General features: G+C 47.2%; 1 protein-coding gene across 15 annotated transcripts in view; it reads right to left on the minus strand.

Moving 5' to 3' along the window:
- Positions 1-15,580, minus strand: part of Ttll9 (tubulin tyrosine ligase like 9) — a 50,143-nt gene that overhangs the window by 27,311 nt on the left and 7,252 nt on the right. For 7 of the 15 annotated variants that reach the window (XR_010047428.1, XM_003476334.5, XM_023560234.2 and 4 more), the window contains exons 2-5: positions 11,038-11,081; positions 6,082-6,174; positions 944-1,055; positions 175-360 (exon numbers count right to left, since the gene is read on the minus strand). Coding sequence is in view for 14 of the 15 variants with exons in the window: in XM_003476334.5 (XP_003476382.1) it covers positions 175-360; positions 944-1,055; positions 6,082-6,174; positions 11,038-11,081 (435 nt within the window). In the remaining variant the exon portion in view is untranslated. The remainder of the gene's footprint in view (positions 1-174; positions 361-943; positions 1,056-6,081; positions 6,175-11,037; positions 11,082-15,580) is intronic. The other 8 variants (XM_063248545.1, XM_063248546.1, XM_063248544.1 and 5 more) reach the window with 4 other exon arrangements.

Here is a 15,580-nt window from a genome sequence, read left to right on the forward strand (position 1 = left end):
TCCTCAGCACCTGCTGTGTGCAGCTGTTAGCTGCTGGACCCGAACACTGCAGACCAGAAGGGAGCAGAGATGGCGCTCCGAGGCTGACTGTCTAGGCAAGTCGGTCCTCGCTCTGAGCCTTGGGCTCTACGGGACCCCACTGTCCCCCTGCCCCAGGCCCTAGTGGTCACTCACAGGCTTCATGATCCAGGTGATCCCTGGGTGCTTGCGGAACTCCTCCACGAACAGGTGGTACTCGCAGGGCATCTCAAAGGTTTTGGGGAAGAAGTCACACTTGGCCGCCTCCAGCTTTCCTGCCTCGCGCTCCAACTGTCTCCGGAACCTCTTCAGGTTCTTCACCATGTAGTTCTTGCGGGTCAGCTAGGTGGGCAGGGCAAGTGGGGGGCCTCCAACTTCCTGTCCCCCAGAACCCCAGTACCACAAGCCCCCGCTTCTGTGGCCCATGGAATACTGTAGCTGTGACAGAGTGCTGCTTTCTGTGACTATCCCCAGTTCACAAGCAGGGAAACTGAGGCTCCCAAGCTTATGTTGTTGCCCAGGGCTGCTGACTAACTGGCAGCACGTCCAGGCTTTGCCCAGTTCTGTCTGGCTCCTAAGTTCCTAGTTTTAATCACTGAAATCATCCAACCTTTCAGCATTTCCCCTAATTACTCCTCCAAGGCTGTCTTTGTGGCCTGGTTCCCCCTTCTGCCTAACCCTCAAACTTCTCTGCTTAACCCCCAAAACAGCCTCCGCAGACCAGACTACTCCTCCAAGCCTGCGACCCCAAATCTCCATCCTTAGGCCTCAGGCCTTAGTTCCTCACACCCTCAAGCCACCTGGTTCATAAGTACGTAGACTACAGACACCCCAGCTGGCATGTACCCCAACATCCCCTTACACTTTCCATCCTGGGCCGTGAGCCCTCCACTCCCAGTTACACGAGTCCACAGGCCCAGCTCACCTCGTAGTGGTTCCGGAAGTGACTGATCCGCACGTGATCATCCATGTAGGTGTGATCGAAGTTCTCCCGGAGCCAGCTGACATCACACCAGTAGAAATCCCATTCCCCTTCACTGGGGGCAAAGAGCATGGTGAGGGCCTCAGTGCTGCTGGGGGTCAGGGCCAGGGAGGGCCTGGTGTGTCCCGCAGGAGCCTCTAGGACATGCAGTGTGGGTGCTGCTGCTGCTGCTGCAGGTAGCTGGCTGCCTGACCCTCAGCAGATCTGGCCACACTGAGCCCTGAGTGCCCCTGGTACCTATCAGCAGACAGGACATGCCCCCTGCAGAGCACCCTCCATACAGCATGTGACACACCTGTCCTTGCTACCTGCCTAGGCCCAGGGGGCGCCCACATTGCTGTCAACCCTGCAGCTTGCAGTATCAAGCGGTGGAACTGGGTCACATCTGTAAGCTCCTCCCAGCTCACAGAATTCCCCATCACCAATCCTCAGAGCACTCCTGAGGGGATGACAACCATCCCCCCACTGTAAGGTGCTTCCTCACTGAGGACATGGTGCCACACCTAGCTCTATGAGTCCAAATTCTGACCCCAAGCCTTCACTACCATGACAGGGACAAGGACAGGGAACCAGGTCATCTACCAAATCTGGGTACCAGAGCAGGGGTGCAGGAGTTTGGGAGCTCCAAAAAGATGAAGCAGAAAATAAAACACCACCATGATTGCTTCTACAGTCTAAAAAAAAAATGTAGCTATAAATGAAGCCTACTGGGTCTACCCTGCCTGAGTCTACCATCTTCTCTTCATGCCTCAAAGGAAGCGAGTAGCCAGAGGTGTAGCTTCTGTTATTATGCCCATTTTACAGAAGAAGAAACTGAGGCGGGAATAGAAAAGTTAAGAAGTTCACCCAAACTCATCCAGTGATGAGTGGCAGACCAGGATCTTAATTTAGGCTACCAGATTCCAGAGTCCAAGCTCCATGGTTAGATCTACGCCTGTTCCCTTTCATGACTTCCTTCTTCCCACCAATCTCTTGTTTTAGAGATTTACCCATTTGTTGCATAGGAGTCCAATCTGGCTGCTGCCGCTTCTTCTCCTTCTCCTTCTCCTTCTCGTTCCTCTTCTTCTTTGCTTTCTTTTTTCCTCCTCCTTTTCTCTCTCCTCCTCCTCTTCTTTTTCCTTTTGCAGTGCTGGGGCTAAAACCCAGGGCCTCACTCATGTCAAGCATGTGCTACCACTACCACTGAGCTACCTACCTCCTGAGCCCCTCCTGATTCAGCCATTTGTACCACTGTGTTCTTTTTCCATCGAATGAATACCACAGTGTGTGTGCCCATTTTCCAGGTGTTCAGGTTGTCCCCGCCTCCTTCAATTTTTCTTTAATGTACAGTGGCCTGAGCTTTAAAACATATCTTGATGAGGCTTGAGGCAGAAATAGAACACTGAGGAGTTAGCTACCTGAGGGTGACAAGACCCCGATCTCCTCTCGTCTAAGTGGGGGACCATGGTGTGGTAGACTGTACTTCGGAAAGAGACCCACACTACTCTACCTCCCAACCCAGGAGTTTCAGGCTCTGAGGACACAAGGAGAGGCCATGAGAACCCTCTTTGCTAGACAGGTAAGCAGGATCCCCAGATGACTCCTTTCTGCTGTCCCTGTCAGATTCCTGCCCTCTGGGGCTGTGAGCCCAGTGCCCTGCTGCCCAACACTGAGTCCTGAGGCTTGGTGCAGCTGGAACGGCGACCATGACGCTGGCTGTGTGCTGTGGGTGGAGCTCCTCTTGAAGCTCTCCAGGAACTGAAGATTCAAATTTCCTTGGTTGCTTGCAGCTGCTAGAGGGTGTCTCTCCTGAACATCACCACATATGAGACAGGTCCGACTGACCCGGGCTCAAAGGTGGGGGTGGTGGCTCCATGGAGAATTCTCTGTCTCTTTCAGAGAGCACTGTGTGGCGACATCGCTCAGCCTGGCACCTGGCACCTCCCGCAAACTTCAAAGTGCCTTTTATGAAGTTTGACGATCTTGTTCCTGCTTTAAAGTTGACTGCGAGAAAAACATCAGTGGCAGGACAGATGCCACGTACAGACAGGCACGCTCCTGTGGACACCACCTGAGTGAGTCTGAAGTCCTTTCATCTATGCAAAGCCAGTCTCAGAATAACCCTAAGTAAGCAGCACACACTGTGCGGTGGGCGACGTGTGTGGTGAAGGGTGACACTGAGGTCAGGAAGTCCCCGTGTCCCACAGTCGTCCTGAGTTATCCATGGAAACCTGGAGCCTGGCTCCTCCAAACCTCCCCACGGGCTGTCACCATGGGCTTAGTGGCCAGTGGAACCGGCAGAGCCCCAGGCAGCACAGAGCCCCAGACTTGGGCTTCCCCTTCCGGACTCCACGTCCCTCTTCTCCCCCAGCCTCATGGTGGCACAGAGCCACGGTGCACAGGGCAAGGAGCACCTACATGCAGTCAGGAGCCCCAGTTCTGGTCCTGCCACAGGCAAAGACGCCTCCCTCCTCTGTGACCTTGCCCTCTTCTCTGGGCTTCAGTTTCCCTCCTGGAGAATCAAGAATGGAAACTTCTAGTCAACACGGTCGACACTCATGAGCCAAACCAGCACTAAGCAAACACATAAATAAGCAGCAGGGAAGAAAAACTTTTACAGAACACTGCCTAAAACGTACGGAAGGAGCCAAGGAGTTAGAGTCTCCATGTTGCACTAATATTGCCACAGTACTGATTTAGGTAAGAATCTTCAAAGAATGCTAAACCCACGGGGAGAAAATTTATCAGGGCAGGACATTGGCAGAGTGTTACAGTATGGGCCACAAGACATGTATAATTGCAATTAAAAAAATAAAAAGCTAATTTTCACTGGAAAAACCTTGGAGACACCGCCGTAACTCAGTGATCCTGGCCAGCGCCCCAGTGGTAGGACAGGGTAACATCACGAGCTCTTTGATGTGCCACTTTTGTGGTGTCCGTGTCAAAATGCAGGACTTTGTGACAAGAAAACATCAGACAAGTCCAGATCCAGCGACACCCTGCAAAACAACTGAAGAGCGCTCTTCAGACGCATGAAGGGCATGAAGACAGGTTAAGCCTGAGGACTGTCACACATCTGAGGTGATAAAAGCCAACTAAATGCCATGTGGGATCCTGGGTGGGAGTTTGGAGCAGAGAAAGAATGTTAATGGGAAAATTGGGTATAAATTAAAGGATGTCTGTAGTTTTCCAAATAGTAACGGTATTAGTTTCCAGGCCTTGACAAATGTATGATAGTCACACAAACTGCTGACAGAGGAAGCCACGTGGAGCTGGAAAAGAAGGAGGCATGTGTGGGAGCGACTGCCCATTCTGACAGCTCTGATATGACGACCTGGTCCTCATCACCTCAGTCTCCCAAGATGGTTGCTGCAGTTCCAGGCTTCACATAAGCTTTCTCAACTCTGGTCATATTTGATTTAGACTCTGAGCCAACAGACTGAGAGTCTGCGCTGAGACCTGATTCTGTTTGGAAATCCAAGTCCCAAGCCCTAAAAAGTGAGACCTGATTCCCAGAGCTGTGCCTGGTGGAAAGGCTCTGGCCTACTGCCTGTCTGGTCTGAGTACTGTTGAGGTAATCTGGGATCAGCTACCGAGTGCAACTGTCAGCACCACACTGTCCAGAGGCTGAGAAGGGAGTAGAAAGGGACCTGCGGTCACACAGCAGGTAGACACAGTGCCCTGTCCCATGGACCACCTCCACCAGCACCTCAGTCCCCAAGGTCCCACAGGGAGGAGCGGGCTGTCTCTGGCTCCTGATCGCAGCCAGCCAGGACATCCCGGTGCTGTGGGATGATCCACTGCAGCCTGTGTCTCCCCCACCGCCTGCAGCACCGGGCTTTACAGGCCTGTTCACTTGTTACCTCCCTCTCAGAGAGGCAGCTAGGGTGGGGCAGAGATGAGCCTGTGGCCCCACATGCAGGAGAGGAGGCACAATCCTAGCCAAGCCCTCACAAACCAAGTGCCCTCAAACATAGTGTTTTCATTACTTTGGCCCTGTTTTCTCGTTAGTAAGATAGGACTGTTAGAGCACCGCCCTGGAAGATGCAAATAATACATGTGGAGCCTACTATGCCCAGAAACTGAGTTTGTTAGGTAACAAACATTTAATAAGTACCATGGCTTGGTGGATGCTGGTTCCTTACCCTTCAGATCCAGTATCCTCTTTTTCTGTGATAATTATAGTCTCAATATTTACCAAAGAGCCGGGCGTGGTGGCTCACACCTGTAATCCCAGCACTCAGGAGATTGAGGCAGGAAGATCATTGCGAGTTTGAGACTAGCCTGTGCTACACAGTGAGCTCAAGGCCAGCCTGAACTGCGTAGAGACTCTGTCTCAAAAAGACCAAAAAAAAAAAAAAAAAAAAAAAAATCTACCCAGGGAAATGCGGCAAGCCTGTTTTCCAGATTTCCTGGAAGCTGAGTGTAGCAACATAGCTAAATTCTGCCAATCAAGAGGTGAGGGACTTTTGGGTAGTGCGCTGTCAGGCCAGATTGCGTCTTCACTTGCTCCTTCCTGCCTTCCCCTGACCATCTCTGCTTATGGGCCTCAGTGGTTCACAGAGAAACTTCTAGCTGTCAAACCTTTTCACTTCAGGCGTCCGTTACACACACTCAAGCCTTAGCCTTCACTGATACCAGTACCTACTATGTGCCAGGCATCGTACGCTTGTTTGTCTCCATCAGAATCCCCAGAGCCCTGCACGAAAGAAGTATTGCAGGCTCACAGGTCAAGTTCAGGGTCACGGACTGATAAGTGGCCAGGGAAGACCGGCCCTTGACTGGGGCTCATCCCTGGAGGACACAAGCGGTCGGTTTGCTCACAGCACACCTTGTATCTCCGAGAGCCCCAGAATATTGATCTGGAGATAGTCAAGCTGAGTGGGCCTGCAGACACTTAGGGCCAGGTGATCTAAATAGTGGGCTCTACACGTTATCATAGCTTCCTGGGTGTTTGTAAGGCTTAACACACTGTGGGTAGTAAAGCAAATGTCAGAGCCTCTTTGGGGCAAGTCCCAGGGGCCATCAGGGAAACCCCAAAGGGAGACAAGGACCTGTGAGACAAGGGGAGAGGGGACAAAGTTGGAGGGGCAGGGCCTTACTCTTTCACCTCCACCCATCCCGGCCTGTTGCGGAGGACGTCCGTGAGGGTGTTCATAAGCGTGGTCTTGAACCGAATCGATGCTCTCTGCTCTCTGCAAGACAAGGCAACAAAACACTTGCTCAGGATCAGTGATTTTCCTAGGACGGCACAGGGATAGGAAAAAAGGGAAGGAAGAAAGGTCAAGTTCCCACTTGGAAATGCCAGAGACAGAATTTCTGACTTTCAGAATTTAGCATCATGGGATGACAACAATTCAAGTCATCAAGTTGTGAATTTAAAGAACCTGTGAAACACGGAGAAGCAGCAAGCATTTCATCCAGTGTGCATTACATGTTGTACACGTTCTATGACTGATTCTTACACGAAATGGCATTTGCAAACCCCCGTTTCTGGCATGCATCTAAGAAGATGGGGCACGTGTCCTTTCCCCCATTCTTCCGACTGATACGACCCCGAGCCTAGATATAGATAGAAATCAAGGCAGAGAAGAAGCAGACTGGTGAGAAATCGGGGCCAAAGGAGCAACACAGTGGTGAATTCCTGGGTTTCTTTCTGCCCCTGTATCCCAGATGTGGAGGTGAAATGCCAAGCAGTAATCACCCAGCAATGTCAATGGGCACAGGCTGAGAAGCGTCAATGAAATCCAGGTCTCTCTACCTAGAGGACCAGGAAAAGAGCAACCCAGCTGGAGAGAAGACATAGACACTACTCCACTCCAGCCAACCTCACAGAAGCATCTGTGCCCACCTCCGCTTAGGACTGCAAAGGCAGAGAGGGCAGTCTGGACTTTCCTTGAGGTTAGGACAAGATACTCCAACGCCTCTGCTGGAGAGGTTCTGAGCGGCCGAGGACAAGGCTGGGCTTTCACCCCGTCAGGTGGGAAGGAGCCCCACTCCCTGTCATTGTACACCATGTCACTGGCCCCTGACTTCTCCCCCACTGGATGTCCCTGTTACTCTGGGGTGATGGCAGAGGAGAGCTTGTGGAGAGTCTGAAATCAATAAAATTGAAATGGGAAAATAATAAAGAGAATAAATAAAATAAAAGGCTGGTTCTTGGGGAAGAACAATAAAAGTGACGAAGAATACAGACGATATCAGACCACTAGTGAGGGCCTGCTGACCCCACCGCACACCCAAGACAATGAATGGCCAGATGATAAGGGCCTTGGAAAGCGTACACATTACACTCACCCAGTAGGAGACAGACCATCTGAATAGCTCCGTAACTATTAAGCAACTTGAATTAATAATTTAAGATTTCCCAAAACAGACATCTCCAGGGCCAGATGATTTCACTAGAGAATTCTCCCAAACATTTAAAGAATGCTTGCTTAGCATGTGTGAGGCCCCGGGGTTCAATCCTCAGCATAGAAAAAAAGGAGGAGGAGGAGGAGGAAGAGGAGGATACATCATAACCAAGTGGATTTTCTGCTGGAAAGGCTAGTTCAGTTTTAGAAAATCCATTTTATCTATAATGCTAACAGACTAAAGGAGAAAAACTCATATGATCATATCAACTGATGTAGCAAAGGCACTCCCAGAGGGCCCACCTCGAAGCATCACAGATTCAATTTCTTCTCTTTTATCCCATTAACATAATGGATGTTATGTAAAGTCCTGAATGAACTGGGAGGGACCACAATGGAGGCAGACTGTGACTCCCAGAGCCCTGTGTCTAGGTATTGCTGGGCTGCTACCCTAAGGAGTGTACAGTTTTCCCTTTCCAAACTACGTATCTTTGTGAGGTTGAATTTTCTTCCACCTTCAGAGAAAACAGCATATCTCAACAGATTGCATACAAAAAGTTTGGAAAGCCAAATGGTAAGCCAGAAATCACAGAGATTCACAAAAGTATAAAACAGATACTACTCATCTCAGTAAATCTGAGGAATTCAGTGACAGTTTATGGAAATATGCTACCATTTAATAAGTATATTACTGCTTTTTAGGTAAATTAATAAATGTTAAATAAGTATTTAAATTTTTATTAGAAATTCAACATTCTAATACAGTGAATATCGATAGATACAAGCCAGTAAGGGAATCAGATCCACAAAAAATGTTTAAAGGATCCAGGACTCACATCCTGAGAAACACTGTTCTAAAGTAGTCATTAAAAAATAAAATAGGAGGTTTAGCCAAAAATCAAAAGGGAGACCAAGTAGAATGCTAAAAAATACTCAGTCCAAAGCAAGAAAGACATACAATTTCAAAATCTATCAAAGTGGAGAAAACTTCAAATATCAAGTGTTCAGAGGAAAGTGGAGGAATGATAATTACCCCACAATGCTGATGGAAATGCAAATTGATAAACCTTGAGAGCAGTTAGTATATCAAAGCCATCAGCTACCATGTCACACACACTGGACTGGCAAAAACCTAAAAGTCCAAGTTTGTTTTGTTTGAGGCGGAGCCTTACCATGTGTTCCAGGCTGACCTGGAACTCGAGATCCTCTGCCTCGACCTCCTGAGTGCTAGATTACAGGAATGTACTGCTATGCCCAGTTTAAAAGTCTAAATTTTGACAACAGTGGGATAAGATGGAACCCTTCCTTTGCTGGCAGAATGTTCCTACTCTGAACTCGGTCACTGTACCCTAGGCTTACGATACCAACGCATAGAGCAGAAATACATGTACAGTGATGTTCACCTATAACTGCTACTATTTTCCACAGGAAGAACCTACAGCACACATTGTGGGAGGTCCACTCCTATCTCCTGCACACCCTCCATCATTGTGCCTGTCAATCAGAGGGTTTTCCCCTGCCAGAGGCCGAGGCTCTCTGCTGGGGGCTCTCTCTTCGCCCCAGAGCCTGCTCAGCCAGCACCTGGGCAGGGCATGGGTCTAAGGAGCTCACTGCACTCCCCAGCGGAGCATACCTGGGGGTGACTGCTGGGCAAACTGCTCCGGCTGCCTCATCACCCCTCTGGGACAGGTCTGCGGCACCGTCCAGCGCACTTCCAGGGAGCCCCGGCAGGACAGTGCCACTGCCCGTAGCAGCACCTGCCAGCAGTGGACCTTCTGCAGCAGCCCTTACTCCCCGCTTCCCAGCGCTCCCTGGAATCACCCCCCACCCCACCCCAGACCTGTCTCAGGGTTGGCTTCCGGGGAAACCAACACTAGGCTACAGCACAACTGCTCTCGACAGGAAGGTGGGTAAATATCTTGTGATGCACAGTATGCAGTCAGTGCTTCTGGAGCTGCCTGCGCCAGCATGGAAAAATACTGAAAATGTAATCGTGTGTGACAAAAGCGGAGTGCAGAAGAGTTCCAGGCCGTCCGTGCAATCAGGGGTGGCCATGTGATGCTACTATGATCAATAAGATAAAAACATGAGACTCCTAGCAAGGGTAGGTTTTGTTCTTTCAGTAGAGAGAAAAACAGAGATGTGACTTCAGTTTCCTTGCCCCTCCTCCTGTCTTGATCATGACATGAAAGCAGGAGCAGCAACAGCCACTGAGTATCCACGAGGAAAAGGTCACAACGATCACAAAGACATTGCCTCTGACATTATCTGCTCCCTCTGCAGCAGACTCTGGTCTCTGTGATGTGAGGAAAACAAATACCATTTGTTCAAACGACTGTTCATTGGGTGTTCTGTTACTTGTAGCTAAACACATTTCTAATTACTCTGTGCCCTAGGAAAACAGGCAGATGCAGGCGGTTGCCTGGAGTGCTGACGGTTTTGTTAGGGTGGGTGTTCAGATTTGGACCAAGATCTGGAACAGAGCTGAGCTCCCCTCTATGACAGGGAGCGATCTTAAACAAGTGGGGGAATAGAGTCTATACAGAGAGGGAACACAGAGACGGTGCCAGAGCCTGCACAGCCCCCCTCGGGGACGCACAGCCAGGAGAGAATGGAAATCGCTGAAACTGGAGATGGTGTGTGCCTCAGAAACCGCTCTAGCTCCCTGCAAAGATCATTAAGAAAGTTGAAGGTTCCCCCCTGCTTTGTGCAAGCAGATTTTTTTTTTTTTCAGTACTGGGCATGAACTCAGGATCTTTGCACTGAGCTGTACTCCAGGCTCTTTTAAATTTTAAAATTGTATTTATTTATTTATTTGTTTGTATATTATTGTTGTTATTATCTTGTACCTGGGATTGAACTCACGACCTTGCACTTGCCAGGCAGGTGCTGTGTCCCTGAGCTAAACCCCCAGCCTCAAAAGACTTCTGAATTTATTCATTTATTTTGTTTTGTTTTACCTTTGTGACAGGGTCTCACCAAGTTACCTAGAACAGGTTTGATTTTGTAATCTTCCTGCCTCAGCCTCCAGGGTGCTGGGATTATAAGTGTGTGCCAGCATACCTGGCCACAAGAGGATTCTTTAGGGGATCCAGAGATGTTCTGAGTCCTATATTCCGTGTATAAGAGATGCAGAGTGAAGCACAAGGTTAGGGCACAGCTGACATTGGCATCACAGATAATCATTGCCTTGCTGAAGGAGGCAGGACGCACGGTTAGACAGCTGTCCCTGGAGTCCAATAAGTGTGCCCCTGACTGACGGCAGCAGATCAAGAAAAAGTCACTTAACCCCTCTGAGCCTCACTTAGCCACTCTGAGTGCCTCCCTCTGTGAAACGGTAGCGGTGTGAGGACTGTGGTAAGGATTTGATGAATGTTTTCACACAGGGAAAGTGAGTAGCCCAGGGGGTGGCATGTGACAAGCGCTCAATAACTGCTTATCAGTGTTACTACTGGGCCTGGGACTCAGTGGTAGAGCACTTGCCTGGCATGTTTGAGGCTCTAGGTTCAAGTCCCAACACTGCAAAAATAAACTGCTACTATACTTATCATTGTGTTTACTGAAATAAAAATAAGAACAGAGATTAAGGGAAGGAAGGGAGTGAGCAGGGAAAGGGCAATGGATGGAAGATGGGAGGGAGAGGAGGGCAGGGAGGAAGGGAAGGAAATTAGTTCTGAGTTTACTGGATTGAGTGGGGCCACTCACCGCTCTTTTCCTTTTGATGACCCATGGCTCTTATAATTTTGATTCTGCAAAGAGAAAAGGGAAATGATGTAACTGCATATCTACTTGCCTTCCCAGCTCAATTTGCTGCAGATATTGAAGTGACCGAACCAGCATACTCAACAATGCCTAGGTCCTGGGACATGAAGGTCCAGCCGGGTCAGGTTCTCATCCGTCAAGTTCCTGGAAAATCAGTGCAGGATTTACCTGCTATCCTTGGAGTGAGTTCCCAAGTACCCAACAGCCCGTCTCTCTGTGGACCTGCCAATCTGTGAGCGTCTGTGTTCAGGGCTCCAAGGGTTAGCTCTGGCCAGATGTAGCGGTACATACCTGTAATCCAGCACTAGGAGGGCAGAGGGAGGGCTCAGAGTTTGAGGCCAGCCTGGGCTACATAACGAGACCCTGTCTCAGAAAGAAAAATGCCAACTTTTAACCCCAGTTTTGAGCACTTGGCTCATCAGGCTCTATGTGAAGGATCTGAACCTTCTATGGTAACTCCGAGGGACCAGGAAGTATAGCTCCATGATAGAACACTTGCCTAGCATGAGGTTATGGGTTCAATTCCCAGCGCTGTCAAACAAATCCTTTAATCTAACTTTGAATGTTTGATTAGACCCAGAATATAGGAGGGGGCTATGTGAGACTCAGAACAATGTTAATGCCTTTCATCCAGATGAATCTTCCAAATTCTCTACCAGGGAGGGTATTAAGTGGCTCCAACCATGTCCCAAACATCATGGCCCCCAGCTGTGGTAAGACTGACTCCTAGTCATGTCTAAAAAGAGAAGCTGAAATTGGTTTTCTGCAGGATGACATTTGCAGCATGGATAGACTTGCCACACACACTTATTTTCTGTTAGTTCAATAAATTACCTCAAATTTAGTGGCTTAAAATACTGCACAATCATTACTCTTAGTTCCCATGGGTCAAGAGTCTATGCGTAGTTTAGCTGGATGGGCTGCCCAGGTCTCACAAGGCTGCAATCAAGGGGACGGCTAAGGACCATTCTCAGTTTCTAGATGCTGCCTGCAATTCCTTGCAACAAAGCCCCCACACTGGTCACTCACGGCAGGGCTCCGGGCTACCCATAGCATGACTGGCTTCCAATCCCATTCCCTTCAAGCTAGCTATGAGGGGTCTTCATAACATAACATAACATAACATAACATAACATAACATGACATAATGATAGTAGTAACTGTATCATCAAACTCCCAGGCTCCACCCACACCCAAGTTTAGGAATTACACATGGCCTGTGTGCCAGAGGCAGTAAATCTAGAGGGACACCTTAGAACTCTGATTACCACACCATCCTGCCCTTCAAAAGCCTGTAGGGATGCAGGTTTTGCTTTACAAAACTGGAAGAAGTGAATCCCTCAAAAAAGAAGTGAAATCATATTCCATTCTGCCAGCCAGATCCTTCCAAGTCATCCAGAACTAGTCAAGCACTCCTTTAAAAAATCTTGTTTTAATGCTAGATGTTTAGGGGCTGGGGATTTAGCTCAGCAGCATAAGTGCCTGACTGGCAAGCTCAAGGTTGTGAGTTCGATCCCCGGCACCAAAAACAAAAACAAAAAACAAAAAATACTAGATGTTTAATCTCTCATGCTTTCAGTTGCATTTTTCATAGGCTTATCCAGTTGCTCCAAAGCCTTTAATTGTAAAGAAATTTTCCTTTCCTCACTGAATTACATTAGCACATGTCAACATTCAATCAAACATGTAATGTGGATGTATTGCTAGACACTTGTTTTATTTACTTTGTCTATCCTTATGTTGCTATCACATTATCTTAACTACTATAACTTTCTAGTAAATATTTAAATCAGGTTCTATAAGTTCTCCAACTTTGTATTTTTGATGTTGTCTTTGCAACTAGGTGTCCTTTGAATTTCAGTATAGATTTTGTTTATTTATTTTTGGTTCTGAGGATTGAACTCAGGGCTTTACGCACACTAAATTATACCACTGAGTTATGCCCCATTCCCATCAATATATATTTTAGAATCAGCCAATTTCTGCTAAAAGGCATGTTGAAGTTTTGATTGGGTTACATCACAAAGTATTGAGTCTTGAATCCACGAATGTAGTCTCTCTCTCCATCTCCTTTCACTTTTTCCCAATGTTTTATAAAAGATAGATATTTGATTTTGTGATGCCATTGTTTATAGTATTCTTAATTCACTTTAATTATCGGGTGACACTAACGTCTGATAAGCAAAATAATGCCAGCCCCAAAGATGCCCATGTTCTAATCCCTAGAATCGGTTGCATATCACATTATAAGACAAAGGAGAATAAGGCCACAGATGGAATTAAAGTTGCTGATCAACTTTCCTTAAAGAGATTACTCTGGTTCATCCAGTTGAACCCAATGTAATTACAATAGCTGTTAGAAATAAATGTGGACAAAGGAGGCAGAAGATCAGTGGTAGTGTCCAACTGATATAATCTGAGAATGCTTGACTTTGAAGATGAAAGGGGACCGTAAGCCAAGGGCCCCTAGAGACTGAAAAAGACAAGAAAACATATTTTCTAATAGAGTTTTCAGGAAAAAAGGGAGTCCTGCAAATACTTTACTTTAAGCGCAGGGAGACTCATTTCAAACTTCTGACAGCAGGAACTATCAGCTAAATTTGTACTTTTTTGAACCCACTAAATTTGTGGTAGTTTGTCACAGCAGCTACTGAAAATTAATATATATACACATATATATGATTATAATTGATCTTTGTATATTGACCTTGTGTCCCATGTCCTTGCTAAATTTTTAGTTTCAATAACCTATAGATTTCCTCGAGTTTTCTATGTATAGTGTTATGTCATTTGTGAAAACAGGCAGGTTTATTTCTTCATTTTCAATATCTATGCCCTTTATTTCTTGTTGCTTCTTAGCTGGACTCACCAAAACTTAGTACAGTGTTGACTAAAAGTAATGAGAATAAATATTATTTTGCTCCTTAAGGGAAAAGCCTTCCTTATTTCACCTTTTAAGAATGCTAGTGGCAGGGGCTGGGGATTTAGCTCAGCGGCATAAGCGCCTGCTTTGTAAGCAGACAGTCGTAGGTTTGATCCCCGGTACCGATAAAAGAGAAAAAGACAAAAAAAAAGAATGCTAGTGGCTGTAGGCTCTTGCCATCTACCAAACTGAGTAAATTTCTTACTATTCCCTAGGGGTTTTTGTTTTGTTTGGGTGCCAGGAATTGAACTCAGGATCTCGTGCTTGCCAGGCAGGTGCTGTGCTACTGAGCTATATATATCCCCAACCCCTATTCCCTAGTTTTCTGAGAATTTCATCTTCTACTTCCTTGCCCATCTAAATAGCTTTTTATGTAATTAGGCAATTATTATGTATCTCATTAAAATGTCTCTCATTATGTAATTATTACATAATGCAACCACGAAGGTCAAAATCATAGCTCTTCAGAGATGTTTAACTTCTGCCAACTTGATGTTAACATGTTGGTTCAGCATTTCCCAGATTAGCCTGAGGACTCAACCAAGGTTAAGAGTTTTCAGACATTTTTTTGACATTTAATGGTCGACATAAAGCATATTACAAAGTATACAAATGACAGATGAACGGGAAGAGATGCCCAGGACAAAGCCTGAGGGAGGAGTGCGGTGAGTGAGCATGCCCTCTGGGGCCCAGCCCTCCCTGCGCTTCCTGTGTTCAGCAAGCCAGCAGTCTTCAGAAGAGACCTTTTCCCACCTAGAGCCCAAGTTGACAATCACTAGCTGTCTCCCATTACAGAAGGGCAAATTTGCTCCAGTTAACACCTTTGCTAATGGTGGTACCTCTGTATTGTCCAGCTTTAGGGAGCGCTCTCATTTCCAGTTCCTTGCACAGTGGACCCTACACTAATTCTTCAACTGCTAAAGTGTCTTGATTAGGAAGTGAACAACCTCTTCCCCGAGGGAAATGAAGAATCAGCTAATTAGCTATGACACATCTGGTTTCTATTTTCCTTTTTTTTTTTTTTTTGGTCTTCGGGGATCTTTCTTCCAACCATCACCACCCTTAAGCACATTTCCATTTCCAAAGACATCTGTCATATTTTACTCTAAGGGTATGTTAGAGCCTTTTCAAGAAGCCTCATCTGCCATATTGCCTGTGATAAAAATCCTATTACCATCTCGATGAGAAAAGCACTCTGGGAGCATGAATACTCCCCCCAAAACCACTAATAGCACATCTAGAAAAGACAAGTTTATAAGACTTTTGGAAAATGGCTTTCTAAAGAAAAAGACTCAGAGATGGATTAGTTGCTCTTATGGACCACAAAGAGAGACCTGTAATTGTATTTCTCATTTTGCTCTAGACAAAGTGGAAGGAGGGTATTACTGCTACCAGCTGGTGGTGAGTCCTGAAGAACATTTGCTCAGGACACAGCCAGCTTCTTTTATGCCTGGCTCTAGGCCACAAGCCCTGCTGCAGGTACCCTGCTATTTCCCCGCCAAGTGAGGACATCCATGTGGGAACCAGTCTGCTACTCTAGCTTACCCTTGGCCTTTGGTCACC

The sequence above is a fragment of the Cavia porcellus genome, unplaced genomic scaffold (genome assembly GCF_034190915.1).
Source record: "Cavia porcellus strain 051 isolate PalLab524CR breed Dunkin Hartley unplaced genomic scaffold, mCavPor4.1 scaffold_5, whole genome shotgun sequence".
Classification (NCBI taxonomy): Eukaryota; Metazoa; Chordata; class Mammalia; order Rodentia; family Caviidae; genus Cavia; species Cavia porcellus.